This window comes from Antedon mediterranea, chromosome 1, assembly GCF_964355755.1.
Source record: "Antedon mediterranea chromosome 1, ecAntMedi1.1, whole genome shotgun sequence".
NCBI classification, from domain to species: domain Eukaryota; kingdom Metazoa; phylum Echinodermata; class Crinoidea; order Comatulida; family Antedonidae; genus Antedon; species Antedon mediterranea.
The window spans coordinates 16,429,304-16,449,881 of NC_092670.1; the positions used below are offsets into that span (position 1 = coordinate 16,429,304).

General features: G+C 33.7%; 1 protein-coding gene across 1 annotated transcript in view; it reads right to left on the reverse strand.

Moving 5' to 3' along the window:
• Window positions 1–20,578, reverse strand: part of LOC140058857 (uncharacterized) — a 54,604-nt gene that overhangs the window by 15,005 nt on the left and 19,021 nt on the right. Inside the window, exons 40-85 of the mRNA XM_072104623.1 lie at window positions 20,360–20,482; window positions 19,611–19,727; window positions 18,922–19,035; window positions 18,287–18,406; window positions 17,978–18,094; window positions 17,527–17,643; window positions 17,044–17,166; window positions 16,543–16,665; window positions 16,249–16,368; window positions 15,897–16,019; window positions 15,515–15,631; window positions 15,094–15,216; window positions 14,733–14,846; window positions 14,463–14,576; window positions 14,216–14,335; window positions 13,637–13,759; window positions 13,332–13,448; window positions 12,828–12,950; window positions 12,411–12,533; window positions 12,077–12,199; window positions 11,836–11,952; window positions 11,331–11,453; window positions 10,992–11,105; window positions 10,588–10,701; window positions 10,235–10,357; window positions 9,981–10,103; window positions 9,632–9,754; window positions 9,109–9,231; window positions 8,864–8,989; window positions 8,631–8,756; window positions 7,801–7,929; window positions 7,320–7,451; window positions 6,856–6,990; window positions 6,341–6,460; window positions 5,979–6,101; window positions 5,725–5,847; window positions 5,341–5,463; window positions 5,005–5,127; window positions 4,311–4,427; window positions 3,721–3,840; window positions 3,085–3,207; window positions 2,569–2,691; window positions 1,982–2,104; window positions 1,646–1,768; window positions 943–1,059; window positions 365–484 (exon numbers count right to left, since the gene is read on the reverse strand). Of these exons, the coding sequence (XP_071960724.1) occupies window positions 365–484; window positions 943–1,059; window positions 1,646–1,768; window positions 1,982–2,104; window positions 2,569–2,691; window positions 3,085–3,207; window positions 3,721–3,840; window positions 4,311–4,427; window positions 5,005–5,127; window positions 5,341–5,463; window positions 5,725–5,847; window positions 5,979–6,101; window positions 6,341–6,460; window positions 6,856–6,990; window positions 7,320–7,451; window positions 7,801–7,929; window positions 8,631–8,756; window positions 8,864–8,989; window positions 9,109–9,231; window positions 9,632–9,754; window positions 9,981–10,103; window positions 10,235–10,357; window positions 10,588–10,701; window positions 10,992–11,105; window positions 11,331–11,453; window positions 11,836–11,952; window positions 12,077–12,199; window positions 12,411–12,533; window positions 12,828–12,950; window positions 13,332–13,448; window positions 13,637–13,759; window positions 14,216–14,335; window positions 14,463–14,576; window positions 14,733–14,846; window positions 15,094–15,216; window positions 15,515–15,631; window positions 15,897–16,019; window positions 16,249–16,368; window positions 16,543–16,665; window positions 17,044–17,166; window positions 17,527–17,643; window positions 17,978–18,094; window positions 18,287–18,406; window positions 18,922–19,035; window positions 19,611–19,727; window positions 20,360–20,482 (5,580 nt within the window). The remainder of the gene's footprint in view (window positions 1–364; window positions 485–942; window positions 1,060–1,645; window positions 1,769–1,981; window positions 2,105–2,568; window positions 2,692–3,084; window positions 3,208–3,720; window positions 3,841–4,310; window positions 4,428–5,004; window positions 5,128–5,340; window positions 5,464–5,724; window positions 5,848–5,978; window positions 6,102–6,340; window positions 6,461–6,855; window positions 6,991–7,319; window positions 7,452–7,800; window positions 7,930–8,630; window positions 8,757–8,863; window positions 8,990–9,108; window positions 9,232–9,631; window positions 9,755–9,980; window positions 10,104–10,234; window positions 10,358–10,587; window positions 10,702–10,991; window positions 11,106–11,330; window positions 11,454–11,835; window positions 11,953–12,076; window positions 12,200–12,410; window positions 12,534–12,827; window positions 12,951–13,331; window positions 13,449–13,636; window positions 13,760–14,215; window positions 14,336–14,462; window positions 14,577–14,732; window positions 14,847–15,093; window positions 15,217–15,514; window positions 15,632–15,896; window positions 16,020–16,248; window positions 16,369–16,542; window positions 16,666–17,043; window positions 17,167–17,526; window positions 17,644–17,977; window positions 18,095–18,286; window positions 18,407–18,921; window positions 19,036–19,610; window positions 19,728–20,359; window positions 20,483–20,578) is intronic.

Genomic DNA, 20,578 nt, shown 5'->3' on the forward strand with positions numbered 1-20,578 from the left:
GAAAAGGAATTATTGTTATTATAAGGATCCCAAAACTATTAAAAGATAACATAAAATCTGTGTGAAAAGGATTGCAATTACAAGGATCCAAAACTACTAAAAGATAACATCTTGACAGTGTGAAAAGGAATTATGGTAGCTATTAAATGATTAAAACAGAAGCCACACTTTCACTCAAGATACATCTATTTATCTTAGTGAGCCTCAATCAATACTTGTTTTTATTAACCTATTTTGCTTAATTTGCAACTGCATAAGATGTAGACACATACAAAGCGGACAGAAAATGATAGTCTTTTGACACGTATAATGCCACTACTACACTGCCCAATTGTTCATTTTTCTAATTTTATATTCAACTTACATGTTTCACAACTGGGACCTGTAAAACATTCTGAACATCCGCAAGTATAGCCAGAACATTGTCCAACAACAACACACTGACCTCCATTTAAACAAGGGTTACTGGCACAAGGCTGTATACCTAGGAATTAATATAAATTAAATATCAATATTTGCCTTTTAAATCAAAGCACAATAAAAAACGAAACAAAAAATGTGAATTATGATGTAATGATGATGGTAATACTGATGATATGATGGTGGTAATGATGATGATGACTGTAATACTGATGATATGATGGTTGTAGTGATGACAGTAATGAAGATAATGATGATGGTAATACTGATATGATGATGGTAATACTGATGATGTGATGGTAGTAATGATGACAGAATGATGATGATGCTGGTAATACTGATAATATGATGGTTGTAATGATGACAAAAATGATAATGATGATGGTAATACTGATGATATGATGGTGGTAATGATGACAGTAATGATGATGACAATGATGATATTTATCATTTTGATGAAAATATAATAGCAAAACACCATCAAAATAGAAGTTAGAAGTCAAAATTAGAAGAAAAACTCACTTATTTCACATGAATCTCCTTCCCAACAAGAAGCACAAGAACAGACATGGGTGTCACACCCACCTTGGAAACATACACCACCATTCTGACATGGGTTATTTAAGCATGATCTTTGCTCTAAGCATTAAGTAAAGAAAAAGAATACCAAAAACATAAAAAAATTATCTCCCATAGAAACAGTAAAAAACAGAGAATATCCCATAAACAAGATAAAATTAACAGAACAGGAATTAAGTCAGTGAAAATGTAATTTAAAATAAATTTTACAAATAATGATTGCTGATAAATTAAATAAATCTCTTTCCACACCATCAAACTAGTTTGAAAAAAAAGTGTGATGTTCCCAAATATGGTAGTAATATGACATCATCATCACATAACGTTTGATAATGTAGACAGAGCTTAAAACAAATGTTTGTGGGAACACAACAAACTCCTAATGGATAATAGTGAGCCTTAAAATGGTAGTCTTCATCATCAGGAAAATAAAGAAAACAGGACAGGACATGCATTTTACAGGTGAGGAATGGTTCTGGTAAAAACTAATTTTTATTGGTCAATCACTAGGTGTTTAGCAATGACCAACTATTAACATTTAGTTTTGTCGAGGGAAATTTGAAACTTCAATCTACATTTATCAGATTGCTTTGATTCCATTTCAGACTTTAATCGGGGTATTAAAAATTGATAAAAGAAAACTTACCAGTTTCACAAAAGGTACCTGTATAGCAACCAGTACAATTACATGTATACGAATCACATGATCCAGGCACTGGGGTACACGCCGCACCATTTGCACAGTTATTATTAAAACATGGGTCAGCCTCTGTCAAAATAAAAATAATTGTTTAAAACATACCATCAAGATCTTCTACGTTGATAAAGATCTGGAGTTACATAAGTTGTCTCCAAACTTATTTTGGCCTCCTTATGTACACTTTTTTTTACTAGTGTAATTTTGTTCTTTCTTTGTAAATGTGTGCGTGCAGAGAAACAATAAAAACAAACATAACAAAGTTCCTGTTTTGGCGCCACATACCTTGTTCACAGAATTGTCCAGTGTAGCAGGAAGGACATGTGCAGGAGACATCTAAGCAAGAGTTACCATTAGACTGACAGGTACCTCCATTTTGGCATGGATTACTGTCGCATCCATTAATTGCTGAAAAAGGGTCACATGACAATGATATATTTGCATGCAAGGAATAAAAACAAACCAAACAGTGGTTGAACTATGAATTATATTTTTGCAGCCATTTGGCAACTGAGAAAACAATGTTGTCAGACACACAGAAAGAATACAGAAGTTTGAATCCATCAAGATTATGGATATATTTAAAATTTAGAAAGGTGATACTAAGCCTAAGGCTAGAGGGCAGATTGTGTGGCAGTGAATGTGGATCTTCTTTACAAGATGGCCGCATTGGAGTTGACGATCTAGTCTTAGGCTTTAAGATCTTTGAATATATTACATCTTTCAGATGTGCTAAATTATTTCGATATCCAGGTCTAAGGGAGATGGTTGCATTTGACCAGTCCTGTAGTATCATTACAAATACCTCAATGGTCATTCCCTCTTCTGTTACAGTAAACTAAAGCCTAATACTTCATAAACATATACTTTACCTATTTCACATCTGTCACCAGAGAAGCAACCAGTACATGTGCAGGTAAAGACTGAGCAGCTAACCCCAGATGTTGAGCACACTCCTTGATTTAAGCATGGGTTTGATGCACAGGGATTAGACACTAACAACATAAACAAAATAATAATTTTAGTAAAAATGACTACTAATCATTTAAATCTGTACATGAACAATTTATTTTATAGAAAGTAAAACTATATTTGCTATTAAACTAGCTTTTGGATTTCTCAAAAATGACATGTTTCTATATATCCTCATGTATCAATGCGATAGGGAAGATTTACTTGGATGCAATGCAAGGATGTAAGTCCTCCGCAAGTGCTTTGACTAATCGGACGATGGGTTATTCAATACTGTCTTGTGATTGGTCAACTCTTTTGCATTGCACCTACATTGTTGCTTAAGCAAAAGAAGTGCTGCTGTCCCCCTCTTAAATATTGTTTGAGTAGAAAAAAATAAGTAGAAGTGAAGAGAATTTATAAACAAAACAACTTACATGTTTCGCAGAAGTCACCAGTGTAACAATCAGAACACTGGCAGCTGTAACTACTACATGTATTCACAGAAGATATACAGGTTGCCCCATTCAAGCAGCCGTTGTTATCACAAGGATCCAAAACTATTAAAAGATAACATCATGTCAGTGTGAAAAGGAATTATTGTTATTATAAGGATCCAAAACTATTAAAAGATAACATCATGTCAGTGTGAAAAGGAATTATTGTTATTATAAGGATTCAAAACTATTAAAAGATAACATCATGTCAGTGGGAAAAGGAATTATTGTTATTATAAGGATCCCAAAACTATTAAAGATAACATAAAATCTGTGTGAAAAGGATTGCAATTACAAGGATCCAAAACTACTAAAAGATAACATCTTGACAGTGTGAAAAGGAATTATGGTAGCTATTAAATGATTAAAACAGAAGCCACACTGTCACTCAAGATACATCTATTTATCTTAGTGAGCCTCAATCAATACTTGTTTTTATTGTAACCTATTTTGCTTAATTTGCAACTGCATAAGATGTAGATACATACAAAGCAGACAGAAAATGATAGTCTACACGTATAATGCCACTACTACACTGCCCAATTGTTCATTTTTCTAATTTCATATTCAACTTACATGTTTCACAACTGGGACCTGTAAAACATTCTGAACATCCGCAAGTATAGCCAGAACATTGTCCAACAACAACACACTGACCTCCATTTAAACAAGGGTTACTGGCACAAGGCTGTATACCTAGGAATTAATATAAATTAAATATCAATATTTGCCTTTTAAATCAAAGCACAATAAAAAACGAAACAAAAAATGTGAATTATGATGTAATGATGATGGTAATACTGATGATATGATGGTGGTAATGATGATGATGACTGTAATACTGATGATATGATGGTTGTAGTGATGACAGTAATGAAGATAATGATGATGGTAATACTGATATGATGATGGTAATACTGATGATGTGATGGTAGTAATGATGACAGAATGATGATGATGCTGGTAATACTGATGATATGATGGTTGTAATGATGACAAAAATGATAATGATGATGGTAATACTGATGATATGATGGTGGTTATGATGGTGGTAATGATGACAGTAATGATGATGACAATGATGATATTTATCATTTTGATGAAAATATAATAGCAAAACACCATCAAAATATAAGTTAGAAGTCAAAATTAGAAGAAAAACTCACTTATTTCACATGAATCTCCTTCCCAACAAGAAGCACAAGAACAGAAATGGGTGTCACACCCACCTTGGAAACATACACCACCATTCTGACATGGGTTATTTAAGCATGATCTTTGCTCTAAGCATTAAGTAAAGAAAAAGAATACCAAAAACATAAAAAAATTATCACCCATAGAAACAGTAAAAAACAGAGAATATCCCATAAACAAGATAAAATTAACAGAACAGGAATTAAGTCAGTGAAAATGTAATTTAAAATAAATTTTACAAATAATGATTGCTGATAAATTAAATAAATCTCTTTCCACACCATCAAACAAGAAAAAAAAGTGTGATGTTCCCAAATATGGTAGTAATATGACATCATCATCACATAACGTTTGATAATGTAGACAGAGCTTAAAACAAATGTTTGTGGGAACACAACAAACTCCTAATGGATAATAGTGAGCCTTATAATGGTAGTCTTCATCATCAGGAAAATAAAGAAAACAGGACATGCATTTTACAGGTGAGGAATGGTTCTGGTAAAAACTAATTTTTATTGGTCAATCACTAGGTGTTTAGCAATGACCAACTATTAACATTTAGTTTTGTCAAGGGAAATTTGAAACTTCAATCTACATTTATCAGATTGCTTTGATTCCATTTCAGACTTTAATCGGGGTATTAAAAATTGATAAAAGAAAACTTACCAGTTTCACAAAAGGTACCTGTATAGCAACCAGTACAATTACATGTATACGAATCACATGATCCAGGCACTGGGGTACACGCCGCACCATTTGCACAGTTATTATTAAAACATGGGTCAGCCTCTATCAAAATAAAAATAATTGTTTAAAACATACCATCAAGATCTTCTACGTTTATAAAGATCTGGAGTTACATAAGTTGTCTCCAAACTTATTTTGGCCTCCTTATGTACACTTTTTTTTACTAGTGTAATTTTGTTCTTTCTTTGTAAATGTGTGCGTGCAGAGAAACCATAAAAACAAACATAACAAAGTTCCTGTTTTGGCGCCACATACCTTGTTCACAGAATTGTCCAGTGTAGCAGGAAGGACATGTGCAGGAGACATCTAAGCAAGAGTTACCATTAGACTGACAGGTACCTCCATTTTGGCATGGATTACTGTCGCATCCATTAATTGCTGAAAAAGGGTCACATGACAATGATATATTTGCATGCAAGGAATAAAAACAAACCAAACAGTGGTTGAATTATGAATTATATTTTTGCAGCCATTTGGCAACTGAGAAAACAATGTTGTCAGACACACAGAAAGAATACAGAAGTTTGAATCCATCAAGATTATGGATATATTTAAAATAAATAAATGTATATTTATAATTCAATTGGTCTGTAAATGAAAATTGGTCAATTGTAATTGGAATGGTCTGCAAGCACTAACCTTCATCGCACAATACACCAGACCAGCAACCTGTACATTGACATGAGAAAGCTTGGCAGTTACCAGGAACTGATTGACATAGTGCACCATTCTGACATCCAGAATTCTGGCAAGGATCCACAGCTAAAAGAAATAACAATATCCACATTACAAACACTGCATTAAAATGTGACTCTAGGTTTGACTCTGTGCCGATTATTTTCATAACAAACTTTAAAACACTGCCTGTTAAATAATATTTTAGAAATACTAACCTATCTCACATTGATCCCCTTCCCAGCAGCCTTCACAGAGACAGACGAATGCACTGCATGTAGTTCCTTGGGTGAAGCACTGGCCATTGTTCTGACATGGTTGGCTACCGCATGGATCAACAGCTGGAAATACAAGTATTCAGTATCAGACAATATTTGTAGAGATAGGCCTACTGTGTAATAAGTACTGGGATTGAGTACCTGAACACATACTCCTCTGTAATAAGCCTGTCTTTATTTAAACCAATTTCTCTAATATTGCTTTAAATTATACTATCATTACAGCTAAAATAGTATATAAGAATAGTCTTATTATAATCTTAAGATTGCTAAAAACATACCTAGTACTACTATATACTTACATATGGCACATGTGTCACCAGTATAACATGTTGGACAAAGACAGAGAAATTGTGTACAGTCATTTGCATCAACCGAACATATACCATTCACACATGGATTGACTGCACAGGGATTAATTACTGAAATGAAATAAGAGACTTAATGCGAGTACTCTTTCTACATGCCTTATCCTCTCTAGTATTTTTCAACCAGGTACTCATTTAAAGCGGAGTGAGCTGGGAGTTGTTCTTATCAGGAATTGAACCCAGGTATTTCTGAATGATAGTCATGTGTCGTAACCACTTAGCTACTGTAACCTTTTATGTATATAAACATAGCAAAACTAAATATAGAATTGTGATTATATTAGAGTCAACTCTCCCAAAACATTTTACCATATTAAAAACACATTCAGAATACCAGACTTTCCAGAAAATCAGACATATTAGCCAAGGGTGTCCAGTATTGAAAGAGTTGAATTAAACACTAAAAATAAATCTATTTAAATATTTTGAGGACAAAGTGAGTAACTTACGTGTACGACAGTGTGTTCCTGAGTAGCAGGGTGTACACTGGCATTGGTAAGTAGAGCAAGTTCCAGGCGCTGCACTAGTCATCATCAAACATGTGCCCTCATTATTACATGGGTTACTCATACATGGATCGACAGCTATTACAAAGAAATTATACAAAGGTCCAAATTATTAAAAAAACATTATTACAGGTAAAGCTCTGTCAACACTATCAAACTAGTGTAGTGATATGCTTAACTATGGTAGTGTTATGACATCATCATGTCCATACATGGACACATCACATTTTTGTTGTCGCATAAAGTTTGATAGTGTAGACCGAGCTTTAGTGACACATTGGTCAACAGCTTAAATGTATTAAAGATGCAAATTAGCAAATAGAAATTACTAGATTTACAATGTAAAAATAGAAATTATTTTTGAGAAATATCAATAATTTTTCATTTTAAAATGCTTTTCAACTTACCCTGAGAGCAGGTTGATCCTGTCCAGCAATTTGGACATTCACATATGTAACCAGGGCAACCACCAGACACCTGTGTTGTTACTAAACAGGTTCCACCATTTGAACATGGGTTACTATCACAGGGGCTTATTACTTTAGGAAGAAAACAGCAAATAAAAATAAATGAAAGAATTATAATACATTCAGAACATATAAAAGTACATTTTAAAATGTAACATGGTAAACACATACTGATAAACCTTTCTACTGGAAACAGTGGAAATTCAAGAAAGTCAGTCATAGGGCCAAACCCAATTAAGCACATCAAGAAACAACTTCATACTTTTTGGAATAATATTTTTAACTTAAAAAGATATTAATCATTTTGTGTAAATACAAGTCTGCATCTCCAGATATGGTGTAATGGCATCAAGACCACTACACTGTATCTCTTTCTTTATCCTCTCTGATAAATTGGGAAGACTGCAATTTGAATTCTTACCATCTTGGCACATAATTCCTGTATAACAATCAACACAACTGCAAACATAGGTTGAACAATCACCAGCTTGAATAATGGAGCTGCATACACCATTATTAGCGCAGGGGTTGCTGCTGCACGGATCAACAGCTGCAAACCAATAATAAAAACGATTTAATGAAAAATCTGATTTCAGTTGTCTGCTAAAATTCAATTGCAAACAGTGTACAGTAAGCCTTTGTCTACACTATCAAACTAGTTTGACAAAACAAGTGTGTGCCTAAACATGGTAGCAATATGCTTAAATATGGTATTGATATGACATCATCATGTCCATATGGGCACATCACATTTTTTTTTTACATAAAGTTTGATAGTGTAGACAGAGCTTAAGACAATGGTGGACAGTTATAGTAAAATTATTTATAATGAAATTAATAATACTAGTTCGCTCGCGTACCACGATCGTAAAACACCCCTATTTGGGGCAAATCGTTGAACCTAAATCGTTTTAATTGTCAATAACTAATTATCTAACTAAATTTAATTAGTAAACAGGGTTACATCAGGTGGTTAAAATCAGTACCGAGATTCTAACCAACTTTATATACCATTGAGTAAACATTCTAGAAATAACGCGCGATTTACCGAATTTTGCCCTTACGTAAATTTATATATAGATAGATTATCTATAATTTATATAATTGATACCTTGAAATGTTAACAATTTTTTGGTTCTGAGTGAGACTGTTTTTATAACAGTGATCTGAAAATGGACTACATCCTCCTTCAGTTTTTAGACTATTCAGTACATTTAGGTTAGACAAAGAGGTAACTAATAAGACACTTACGTATAGCACATGTATCACCACTCCAACATCCAATACAATTACATAAATACTCAGTGCATACCCCATTCACGACTGGCCGGCACTGACCTCCATTTGCACATGGCGAGTTCTCGCATGGATTTGTCTCTGTATACAAAAAAACAAAATATATTTAGAAAGAATTTCATGTCATAATAAAACAATAGTACGCTCCTGAAGAGCAATAATTTCAATAATTATTTCAACAAACTTACGTATTGTACAGAATTCGCCAGTGAAACATTCTGTGCATTCACACGTGTAGTCATAGCAACCACCTCCAACAACTTGTCGGCAGACTCCTCCATTTTCACAAAAGTGAAGAGAACATGCATCAATTGCTAAAAAAATTAAATCATACACATTATAATGTTAAATAGAGTTTCAAATCCGTATATCAGATTTAAATAGATTGGGGAAAAAATGTTTACATTTAATTGTATTAAGTTACAATAGTTACCTTGTTCACAAAATTGCCCATTAAAACATCCGTCACAACTACAGGCGAATGTATTGCAAGTAGAGGATCCCTGGAAGCATATTCCTCCATTTACACATGGATTTGAGTCACACGCATTGGGCACTGTAAAAGAAAACAATAGTTTATATGCATTAATAATACAGGCATACATTAGCAATTAGCATACATTAGCATACATTAGCATACATTAGCATGTCGTCTTTACTGACATGAGATAACTTGTTCCTAGGTCATAACAAATCAAAAGTGTGTTTGTCTTGTTTGCTGTTTGGTTATGGTAATTGTTAATTTTGTTTCATTTATATAAATTATCCAACCTTATATAATGTTATACTGATTGCAATAAGGTACAAAATAAGCACACACACAGATGATTTTGCTTAATTTTAAAATTTCAAACTTCAAATAGTTTCGAATCAAAATTTATTTAAATTGATGTTAATACTATATTAAAACATCATAATTTATTTTGTGGTGGATTAACCGGACAGAGAGTACTTACAAATATTGCAGAGTTCACCAGTATAGCATCCACTACATATACAACTGAATCCATTGCACTCAGTGGGTGATGGCACGCAGACTGCTTCATTTGCACAGGGGTTTGGTTCGCATGGTCTTGCATCTGCAATGAAAAGATTTGTTAAACTTTACTTTACATACAATATTTTGATCCTAGCTATTTACTATAGTATGTTTATCTTACATATAAACTTTTATTTTACTTATATAGTATATTAACCTGAAGTAATTACTTTGCTAAATACAGTGTGTTAATCCTAAGCATGTAGTTTACATATACAGTAACAGTATTATACTTTCAAGTATTTACTTAAATGTTTGAGACTTACATTCTTCACAGGTTACTCCTTGCCAGCATCCAGCACATTGACACTGGAACTCAGTACATGAACCACCAAGAGAGGAGCATGTGGCACCATTCTTACAAGGAAGACCAGAACATGGATCTTGCACTTTAAAAAAAAAATTAATCAAATAAATCATCACAAAAAATGCTACAATTATTTTTCTTTCAAGTAAAAGAAACCATTCCTCCTTTAAACCTATACATCCAACTTGCTTCAACTGTTAATACTGTACTTACATATGTTGCAGTTTGGCCCCTGCCAGCATCCTATACAAGAACATGTGTAGCTTTCACACATAGTAACCGAAGTGACGCATGCTCCTCCATTCAAACAGGGATCATTGGCACAACCTCCAACATCTAAAGTACAAAGAATACAGATATTAATATACCATTCAATAGCTATAGTTACTGTTCATTAATTCATTACATTGTCTGTTGATCATCTCTGTTGGTTACTGATCAATAGATTGAAAATTATTATTAAGTTTAACATGTTTCCTTCTGGTTCTGGTTTTATTATTAAGTCGGCCTAAAAATATTCCTAAATTTTGTATTAAAGTTTATTCAAAATACAACCAAATACTCACAGTTTTCACAGCTAAGTCCTTCATAGCAGGGTGGGCAAGTGCAAATATATGAATTACAAAGGTTGGTACAAGTACCACCTGCCTGGCATGGGTTACTGGTACAAACGTCAACAGCTAGAACAAAACAAATTATTGTGTATCAAGAAATACAGTTTGTTTTAAATATTTATTTTTATATGTTTTTGTGTGACTCTGGTTCATTCATTTATTTATTAGCCATAAAAATACACAATCTGAGAAGGCAAGGAATAACCAGAGTTTAAAATAAAACTTTAACCCACAGGTCAGTTACTCCGTCCGAGAAAGAATGAAATTTCAAAAATGAAATGGTTAATAAATAAAATCAATCAATAAATTAAGAACACAGTTTGTATACAAAATTAAAAATCATTTTATAGACTTACGTGTTTCACAGGTCGGACCTCCCCAGCATGGCTGACATTCACAAATAAAATTTGGACAATTACTAATACATAATCCGCCATTTTTGCAAGAATCCGCAGTACATACATCAACAACTAAAATTTATGAACAAAGTTTATTATTATAATTACTCTAAAAATTGTAATCAATTATCATTATCATCATTGCAATCAGTATAATCAGTGATAAAATGATAATAAAATGATGAACATAAATTGAAGCATTAGTTTTCTTATCTCTCAAAACAAGGGAGCATTTCCCCTGCTGTGAATCCTCCTCTGTTTCTATCATTAGATAGAAACAAAATAATGTTTTCTTACCTTCTTCGCAGTATGTACCCATGCTGCATCCATCACATGTACAAGTGATACTGTTACACAAGCCATTCTGAGAACAACTTCCAGCATTTCGACAAAGGTTGTTAGATACACAAAGATCAATTCCTTTATAAAAGAAAAAAGCAAAAACAGTAGCAATCAAATTTAAAAACTATAATGGAAAGTAGTTGATCATAATCTAAAGCTCTGTCTACACTATCAAACTTTATGTGACAAAAAATGTGATATGCCTATATATGGACAGTATATCACATCACTACCATATTTGGACACTTTTTTGTCAAACTATTTTGATAGTGTAGACAGAACATAAGTGATGTATACTTTGCTTATTTAAGTCAAGTTTCTTAAGGAATGGACTCAGTCATCTACAATTCAAAGAAAAATACACACAAATATTTGCTTATTTCTATGCAAAATCATTTGCTTAAAATAAAGTTAAGATATTTTTTTGCTAAACATGTTTGATAATTCTAAATTGTCTTACTTTGTTCACAATTGTTGCCAGTATAACAAGGAGGACATGAGCAGGTCTGAGTGGTACAAGATGTCTGGATGCATGTACCACCAAACTGACAGGGGCTAGTAAAGCATGGATCTTGCACTGAAAAATAACAAAAATCAATGTATACAATCACTAGTTAGTAGTAATTTTTATGTTTACACAAACAATTAATTGCTTATTAGGTATGTAAATTCACCATATCACAAATTAAAAAAATACTTACAGATATCGCATACATCGCCTGTAAAACAGCCGTCACAGAAGCATTGATACTGTGTACAGTCACCGATTACAGGCTGACAAGCGCCACCATTCTGGCATGGATTGTTGTCACATGGGTTAATTGCTATAAAAAAACATTTTGTATTTTTATTATGCATTTATATATACTTATGTTATCAATTGTAAATTTGTTATTGTGTAAACATAGCATTCAGTCTGGCCATGATTTATAATTTGATATGTGGACTTTTATTATTGAAATAAAATTGAAATTATTTATTATTATCTCTGAAAATGGTAAAATTAGCAACTTAGTGTTGCACACAGGAACTTACGTGTAGTACATGTCTCCCCAGTAAAACAATTTTGGCATTGGCAAGTATATCGTGTGCAAGAATCTGTTAGTTGGTAACAGGTTCCTCCATTTTGACATGGGTTAGTCTCACATTGATTTGTGCCTGAAAATATAAAAAGTTTGTTAAAACACCGATAAAAAAAGAAAATATTCCAAAAGTTGAATGTATGCAACATATTTCTCAATAGATACTACATAAAGTTTTTCACACTTGAAGAAAGTGTTTTCTAATATTTTTGTTTGGCTCCATACTGGATTTAACTGTTTGGTTACTCATTTTGTATCTCAGTTAAGCCAATTAGCATTTAGATGTATACAACCAGAGTCACTCTTCCCTGATACAATAAAGCTACTTTTGTGTATGTAATTCAGTAGAGAGCATATTTGTTTAACTTACGTATATCACAGAGGCCACCTGAATAGCATTCGGGACAAACACAGTTGAAGGCATAACAATCAACACTGCTTCCCACACATGCTCCACCATTAAAACAAGGACTGGTAACACATGGGTTAATTTCTAAAGAAAAAAACATGTCAGCGTTTAAAAACAAATCATTAATATAACAAATATTGCTTACAACAGTATCGTTTACATTAAATATTAAATACTATGTTTACAAAATTATTTGACCGATAAATGGTACTGTAGGGTTTCATTAAATGCTTAATACTTAAGATTAATTAATTAATAAAATAAAAGTAGTTAGTTAGTAACAGAGCTGCTGCTTGGTGGTTGACATGCTTGGGTTCAATCCTGACCTAGTGCCAGAGTTTTAATTCTCGTTTTACTCTACTACACTCTACTCAAACTGAGATTTTATAAGCAAAAAAAAAAGATTATCCATTCTGTAATTGGCAAGTTTCTCGTTATTGGATGGCTTTAAAGTGAGTACGGTACCTGTTTGGCAAACATCTCCAATGTGACAATTAACACATTCACAGCGATATTCTAAACAAGATACAGGCACACACAAACCACCATTTGTACAAGGACTTGATGAACAGGGGTCCAATTCTGAAAAAAAAAACAAAACAAAAAAAGATTAATAATGCTTGACTTAATGCAGCTATATTGTGTGCTCCCCTGACCTCTGATTACATTGGAGTTGACTCTCTAAGTAACTATATAACCTCTTTGGAAGTTGGGGGATTTCAGATGATGGTATAGTACAGCAAGTGGATTGAGTTTCTTTTAAAACATACCCATTTCACAGAACTCTCCCTCGTAGCATTGTGAACAAATACATTGAGTTTCAACACATGAATTCTCCGCTACTTCACAGAATCCATTATTTTGACAAGGATTTGGATCGCACGGATTCAACTCTAAAAAGCAAAAGAAACTTACTTAATAGTAAAGACGAAAATAAAAAAATGGAAAACTTATAAGGTTTAGTTAAACACCATTATCTGATGTTACCTATTAAATGGTAGTCACACTAATAACAGAATTTTACCTATAAAAAAGTAAAGTAACAGTAAAAAAGGTGTTTATACATATGATGATAATGATTATGATCCGTTTTGGTTTAAAGTAGCCATGTATAACTTTTGTCACCATTATTCGATTTCATTGATTTGACAGTATTCACCTTCATCTTACCCTAAAGCTCTGTCAAACTTTGTGACAAAAAATGTAATATGTCCATACATGGACATGATGAGGTCATATTACTACAACATTTGAGTGCATCATACTTTTTTATCAAACTAATTTGATAGTGTAGACAGAGCTTTCGGATTTGAACAAACAAACAAAACAATAGTCACTAAGCTACTTACGTATTTGACAGTTTGTTCCTCCAAAGCATGCATGGCATAAGCAGGTGAAGTCTAAGCAGTCGTCAGACACAACACACGTTCCTTCATTTATACATGGGTCATTTTCGCAAGGATTAATGGCTTAAAAAGGTAATTCAATTTTATTATGAGCATAAACTCGTAGTGCACCAAAGGCTCATTATAATAACTTTATTCAAATATTCAACATAATAATAATATACTAAAATCATAAAAATATGGTACTCACGAGTCTCACAGTCTGGTCCACTCCAACACGACGTGCACATACATGTGTGGTAGGTACAAAAGTCCTCACAAGTACCACCATTTATACATGAGTTAATTCCACAAGACGATAAACCTAAAAAAAATGTTATATACCCAATTGAATCACTGTTGTAAAATTAAAAGATTTGCATTATCAAAGTTTTCAATCAATCATGCATATCAGCACTGAATATGACACTGCAATTAATATAGATAAATTACTGCAGTAATTGCAGTAGAATATACTTACGTATTGAGCAGTCATCTCCGGTGAAGCAAGTGCCGCATATGCAAGAGACTTCTGGGCAATTACTTTGACATAATCCACCATTTTTACATGTGTCTGTCGTACAATAATCTATCACTAAAAATAAAACAATAATAATAGTAAAACAATAGGCTATAATGTTAAAGCATACACAGAAGAACCCCTATTAAAGGGACATCTCATGACCCAGCAAAGTGTCCCTAAATAGGGGTTCTCTGTAGTGTTATTTCTCTGTTTGTTTTAAGAAGAACGTGTCCCCTTAATAGGGATGTCCTTGTATAAGGTTGTCCCCTGTATGGGGGCTGTCCCAAAGAGGAGGTTTTACTGTATGAGGGTAACTTACACTGGTCACAATATCGTCCTGTAAAGCATTCTGTACAGAGACAAGAAGTAAGAACACAGCTCGGATCTTGCACACACTGTCCACCATTTTGACACAAATTCTGTGTCGCACACAAGTCAGTTGCTACAAAATAAAAAATAACAATATTATCCATTAATGTTTATAAATAAAGATTTTGGTTACATATTTTTAAATTTCTAAACACAGTGAGCATAATATTTTCAAGAAGGCTACAGTATGGACTTTCTCCATTTTCTTCTCTTTTTGTGTTCTCCATAAATATCAATTTTTTTAAATTTTTCAATTTTACCTACCAATTCTCTAAACCCTGGTGAGATAAAATATAATTAGCAATGTAAAGAAGAATAGAGTACAGTCCTTAGATTTTACAATTTATATGGTGATGCGTTATTCTACTTACGAGTTTCACATTGAGCACCCTCATAACATGCTGGACATGAACAGGTGTATTGAGTACATCCATCTGGGCTACAAACTCCACCGTTAAAACATTGGCTTGGATTGCATGGATCAAGCACTAAAAATAAATTGCAATTACTGTATTATCTTTTTGGTGTTCTTAATAAAAAAATTAATTGAAGGTAAATAAGATTATGTTATTGTAGTAAACTTAGTTCAGAATTAAATTAGCTACAGTAGAGGATATGTTCAGTAAATAATAAAGTATCTCTATAGATTTGCACTGAATAGGAATTGACCAAAGTGTTAAAACATATCTATCTCCAATTGTTTGTTTCTGAATTGGGGTGCTACAAAGGAGGGGTTCTATTTACTGTACTTACATATGTCACATGTTGGTCCTACGTAACATCCAGTACATGTACAAGTATACTCAGTGCAGGAGTTGTCTGCTGCGTGACAAAATGCTCCATTTTGACAAGGTGTGTTATCACAAGGATCTATCACTGAAATGAAAAAAATGATACAAATTCATAGTGGAGTACCGAGAGTAAAGTTATTTAAAGAAAAGATGAGGACCCTACCCTAAAGCTCTGTCTACACTATCAAACTGTATGTGACAAAAAGTGTGATAGTGTAGACAGAGCTTAAGGAAGGAAGGGTCAATTATCAAGTATGCTATCATAACATTGAATTCCTTTAATGTAATAATAATATTGATTTTTTCACACTTACAATTGGCACAGTTATAGCCTTCAAAGCAACCAGTGCAAGTACAGTTGTAGCTTTCACACGTATCCAAGCCAACACAAGCACCTCCGTTCATGCATGGAAAAGTCTCACACGGATCAATTCCTTAAGAAACAGAAAAAAAGTAAGAAAAAATGTAAGATTATTTTTCCTTAACTTCTAATATATAAGCCTATTCTAACAAAGTACCAACGTTATATGTTTGTAACATAAAATTTATTTTTAATGATTCAAAATTGTTGTTATGAGATATGGGAAAGACAAACTAGAGAATCTTACTGTTCTGGCAAAAAAATCCTTCATAGCAAGCGGGACAAGAACATGTGAAGCTATCACATGTTTGTGGTACACGTTGACAGGTACCGCCATTTTGACATAATTGAAACAAGCAAGGTGTAGTGTCTGAGAAAGAAAAAATAAGTAGGTAGGTTATAGTTGGTTGAAGTCGCCTCATTGAATCATAACAAATATCAGGTATAGCCTGTTTTCCAATTTAGTTGTGTGAATCCAATGTTTTAACACAGAAACAAACTGTGCTACGCTTTCCACTAAAACAGAAAATAGCTGCTGAGCTCTGATCTGTTGCGAAATTGTTTGCTTTGAATGAATTCAAAGAACCAGAATTTGTTGCAAAACAGGATTTAGAAGATGAAAACAATGCGTATAAGCTGATGCCCTTCGATCGTGTGAACAAATTCTCTTAATGGAAAACAGGCTTAAGCCACAAATGGTAGGCATGCATGCATATTCATTGGGTTAGAGATTGAATAAAATACTTACAGATTTCACATTGGTCGCCACTGTAACACTCAGGGCATGTACACTGAAAGGCTTGGCAGGAAACTGATGAGGTGGAGCATGTTCCACCAGATAAACATGGCAATGACAGGCATGGATCTTGGACTGTGGACAGGTTAATTAAAACATTTTACTTTCTAGTTCAATACATTTATTTTTTATCAATACAACACAGGGCTCACACTGGGCTTTATTTTTAATGTATATATATATATATATTTTTTATAAATGTTGTATTTTCTATTGTTTGTTATGTGAAATTTGGACCCCATTGGAAATGGGCTGGTTTTTCCGGCCTAATGGGTGTTCCTGATGCTCGTTATTTTGTCTTTTGTCTGTTTGTTATTTTAATGTTGAGCATCAAATAAATTCAATCAATCAATCAAGATACATATTGTTTCATAATTTTAATTCAGTATTTTGTGAAACATCAACTAATAAAACAAGAAAAAGTCTAGCACTTACATTCTTCACAATTAACACCAGTGTAGCAAACTGGACATGTACACTGGAAATTCTGGCAGCCCCTTTCTACACAAAAACCTCCATTTTCACAAGGGTTAGGCACACATGGTTGAAGCACTACAAAAAATAAAAGTATCCATATGATGAACAATGTTCTTCATAAAGTATATAAATATTCTCATCAGTTTAAATTGAAGATTAAGACACAACCAAACAGTGCTCATTTGTTGGGGCTGCTTCTTCTTTGAGAAATGGACTATCTTCTTGAATGTGTACACCAACTAAAATATGTACAATGGACCTCCAGTTTCACTGGAAGACTTGTTCTACTAGAACAATGGTCAAGAAGAGAATTGTGCTGATTTTATGATTATACTTTGCAAGTAATCCTTCCTTACCCGCTTACTCAACAATATACACACTCCACCCTATAAAAAATGATTTTACTTACCATTTTCACAGCGAGTACCACTGTTACAGATTCCACAAACACAGAAAAATGATGTACATCCGAATGTCAAACACTGACCACCATTTTGACATGGGTTAGAAAGACATGAATCAGTACCTTAAAATTAATTGTTTATTAATTATTAATTCATTGCTGTTCCACTGTACTATGTGAACAGTCACAAAAGTTTATATTTAAGTCTTTATCAAGCAAAATATGAAAGAGTTTTTCAATATCTAAAAAGTACTGTATATAAAAAAAATGGAGTTTGTTTGGATTATGATAAAACAAAAAAGGGGAAAAACTCACTTATCTGGCAATGTTCACCCTCAAAACATCCACTACATTGACATGAATATGTGTTGCAGTCAGCACTAATACTACACAGACCATGGTTTACACAAGGACTGTTTTCACATGGATTGATTGCTAAAAAAAAAAATTCATTCAACTTAATCAAAGAACTTTTAACACAAGAATCTCCTGTTCGTCCGAAGCGCGTAACAATTTCGAAAGGCATTGTGGGATAGAATAGAGCTATGGGTGGCGCCATTGTGAGTCATAGAGTAGGGCGCCCACATCAAATTAGAAAGTCAAAATCATAGAGGGGATCTGCTAATACTCTAGGTGGGTAGAGTAATTGACTGAGGAGTAGGGCGCCTGCATCAAATTAGAAAGTCAAAATCATAGAGGGGATCTGCTAATACTCTAGGGGGGGGGGGGGGGTAGAGTAATTGACTTCCTAGTTTGGAGGGGGCGCTGCTCCATGCTGTGAAATGGCGTCGCCCAGTTTGACCTTTTAACCCTGTACTTCCGATACTGTGTTTTGAATGCAAATTGAAGAACAGGAGATTCTTGTGTTATAAGTTCTTTGACTTAATTCATAATTAATATCAGGTTTGATAGGACCGTTCCATGTATTTTGAGGAATGTGCTCTACTTACGTATTTCACAGTTTACTCCAGTAAAACAGCCTTGACAAGCACAAGTATAGGAGTTACAGTTGTTTGTACACATTCCACCATTTTGACAAGGACTGCCTCCACAAGCATCAATAACTAAATAAAATCAAAATAAAACCAAATTATCAAACTACCGTAGAAACTTTTAGGGGCGAATGCAAACAAAAAACAACTATGATTGAAAGGTCAACGTTTGGCTGGGAGCCAGGGGCTATATACTTCCCCTAAAGGCCACCCTCTCTTGTATCAATCCCTGACATTTTCAAATTAGAAAGCATTGCATAGGGTAAACTACACGAAGAGAGAAAAGACGAAAAGCACTTTTTTTACAGTTACTACTATTATGGTAAATTATTATATTAAAACATTAACAAAATAATTAATAATGTAAGCTGCAGCAATTATCCTGTTGATACTCAGTGGCGCAACACAGAGGCCCCTGGTTCAGAAACCCTAAGTGGCCTTGCAATGCTGGAGGCCTTAAGATGTTTTCAGACTTTTTTGACGTATTTTAAAGCCTGTTGTTTCCTCTGGGCTCTGCTCAGGGGCCCCTGTAAGCTCCGGAGCCTCTGGGTTTAGCCAGTGAGCGCTCATAGCCGTTACGCCACTGTGTTTAAATAGGGGAGACAAACAAAATATATCATGTAACCTTTACTTAATGATAACCTTACCAACTTCACAATTTGGTCCACTAAAACAATTTCCACACAAACATCGCGTGTTGGGACATTCATTGACACAAGTACCCATGTTAAGACATGGGGTATTTTCTGCACATAAATCTCGAGCTGTAACAACAATGATGTAATAAAATTATTGAAAATACAGTATGCGTGTAGAAGTGTAATTCCAGAGGGTACTAACAATTAATGTATGTCTGATAAATGTTTTTACATGATTGATTCTTGATTCATGATTTCAAGTGAAATACAGTACATACAAATAATTTAAAAGAATATCAGCATTACAAACAACGATTAAATGGCCAAATTTTTTATTATTACATATTTAGGAAAATTGTCAAGGATTATTGTGAGCGAATTCATTCACTATCCTTCTTAAAATCCTGTTCACAAAAGGACAAACATACACAAGATGCTCTACATAAACAAAGTCTTGTTACAAGTCTTTGGGAGTGGAGTTGTAATTTTTCATTAGAAAAAATCCTGACATATGGACTTGAACCTAGGACCCTTGAATTGGTAGCCAAGCATCATAACCACCAAGCCACAACCCCACTCCACTTAATTCAAATGGGGTGCCTATATTGCAATGTATATTGTACCACAGAGGATGTAACATAAAAAAGAAACAAGTGCAATTGATAAATATACACTCTGTTATCAGTCTGTACATCATATTGTAGCAGCATCAGTAGGCCTGCTGGATTAATGCAGGGGTTACATGGGGTCACTCTTACCTGTCTCGCAAAAGTCACCAGTAAAACAAAAAGGACAATCACAATTGATTGATTGACACTCAGTTGTCATGGAACATACGGCGCCATTCTGACAAAGGTTCTGACTCAAGCAAAGATCGACATCTAGAAAAAAATGAAGTAAAAACCGAAAAATGTCAAGACTATCAATTTGTCAATATATGGATGGTGATGATGGTAGTGTGGCATTGATGGTTTGAT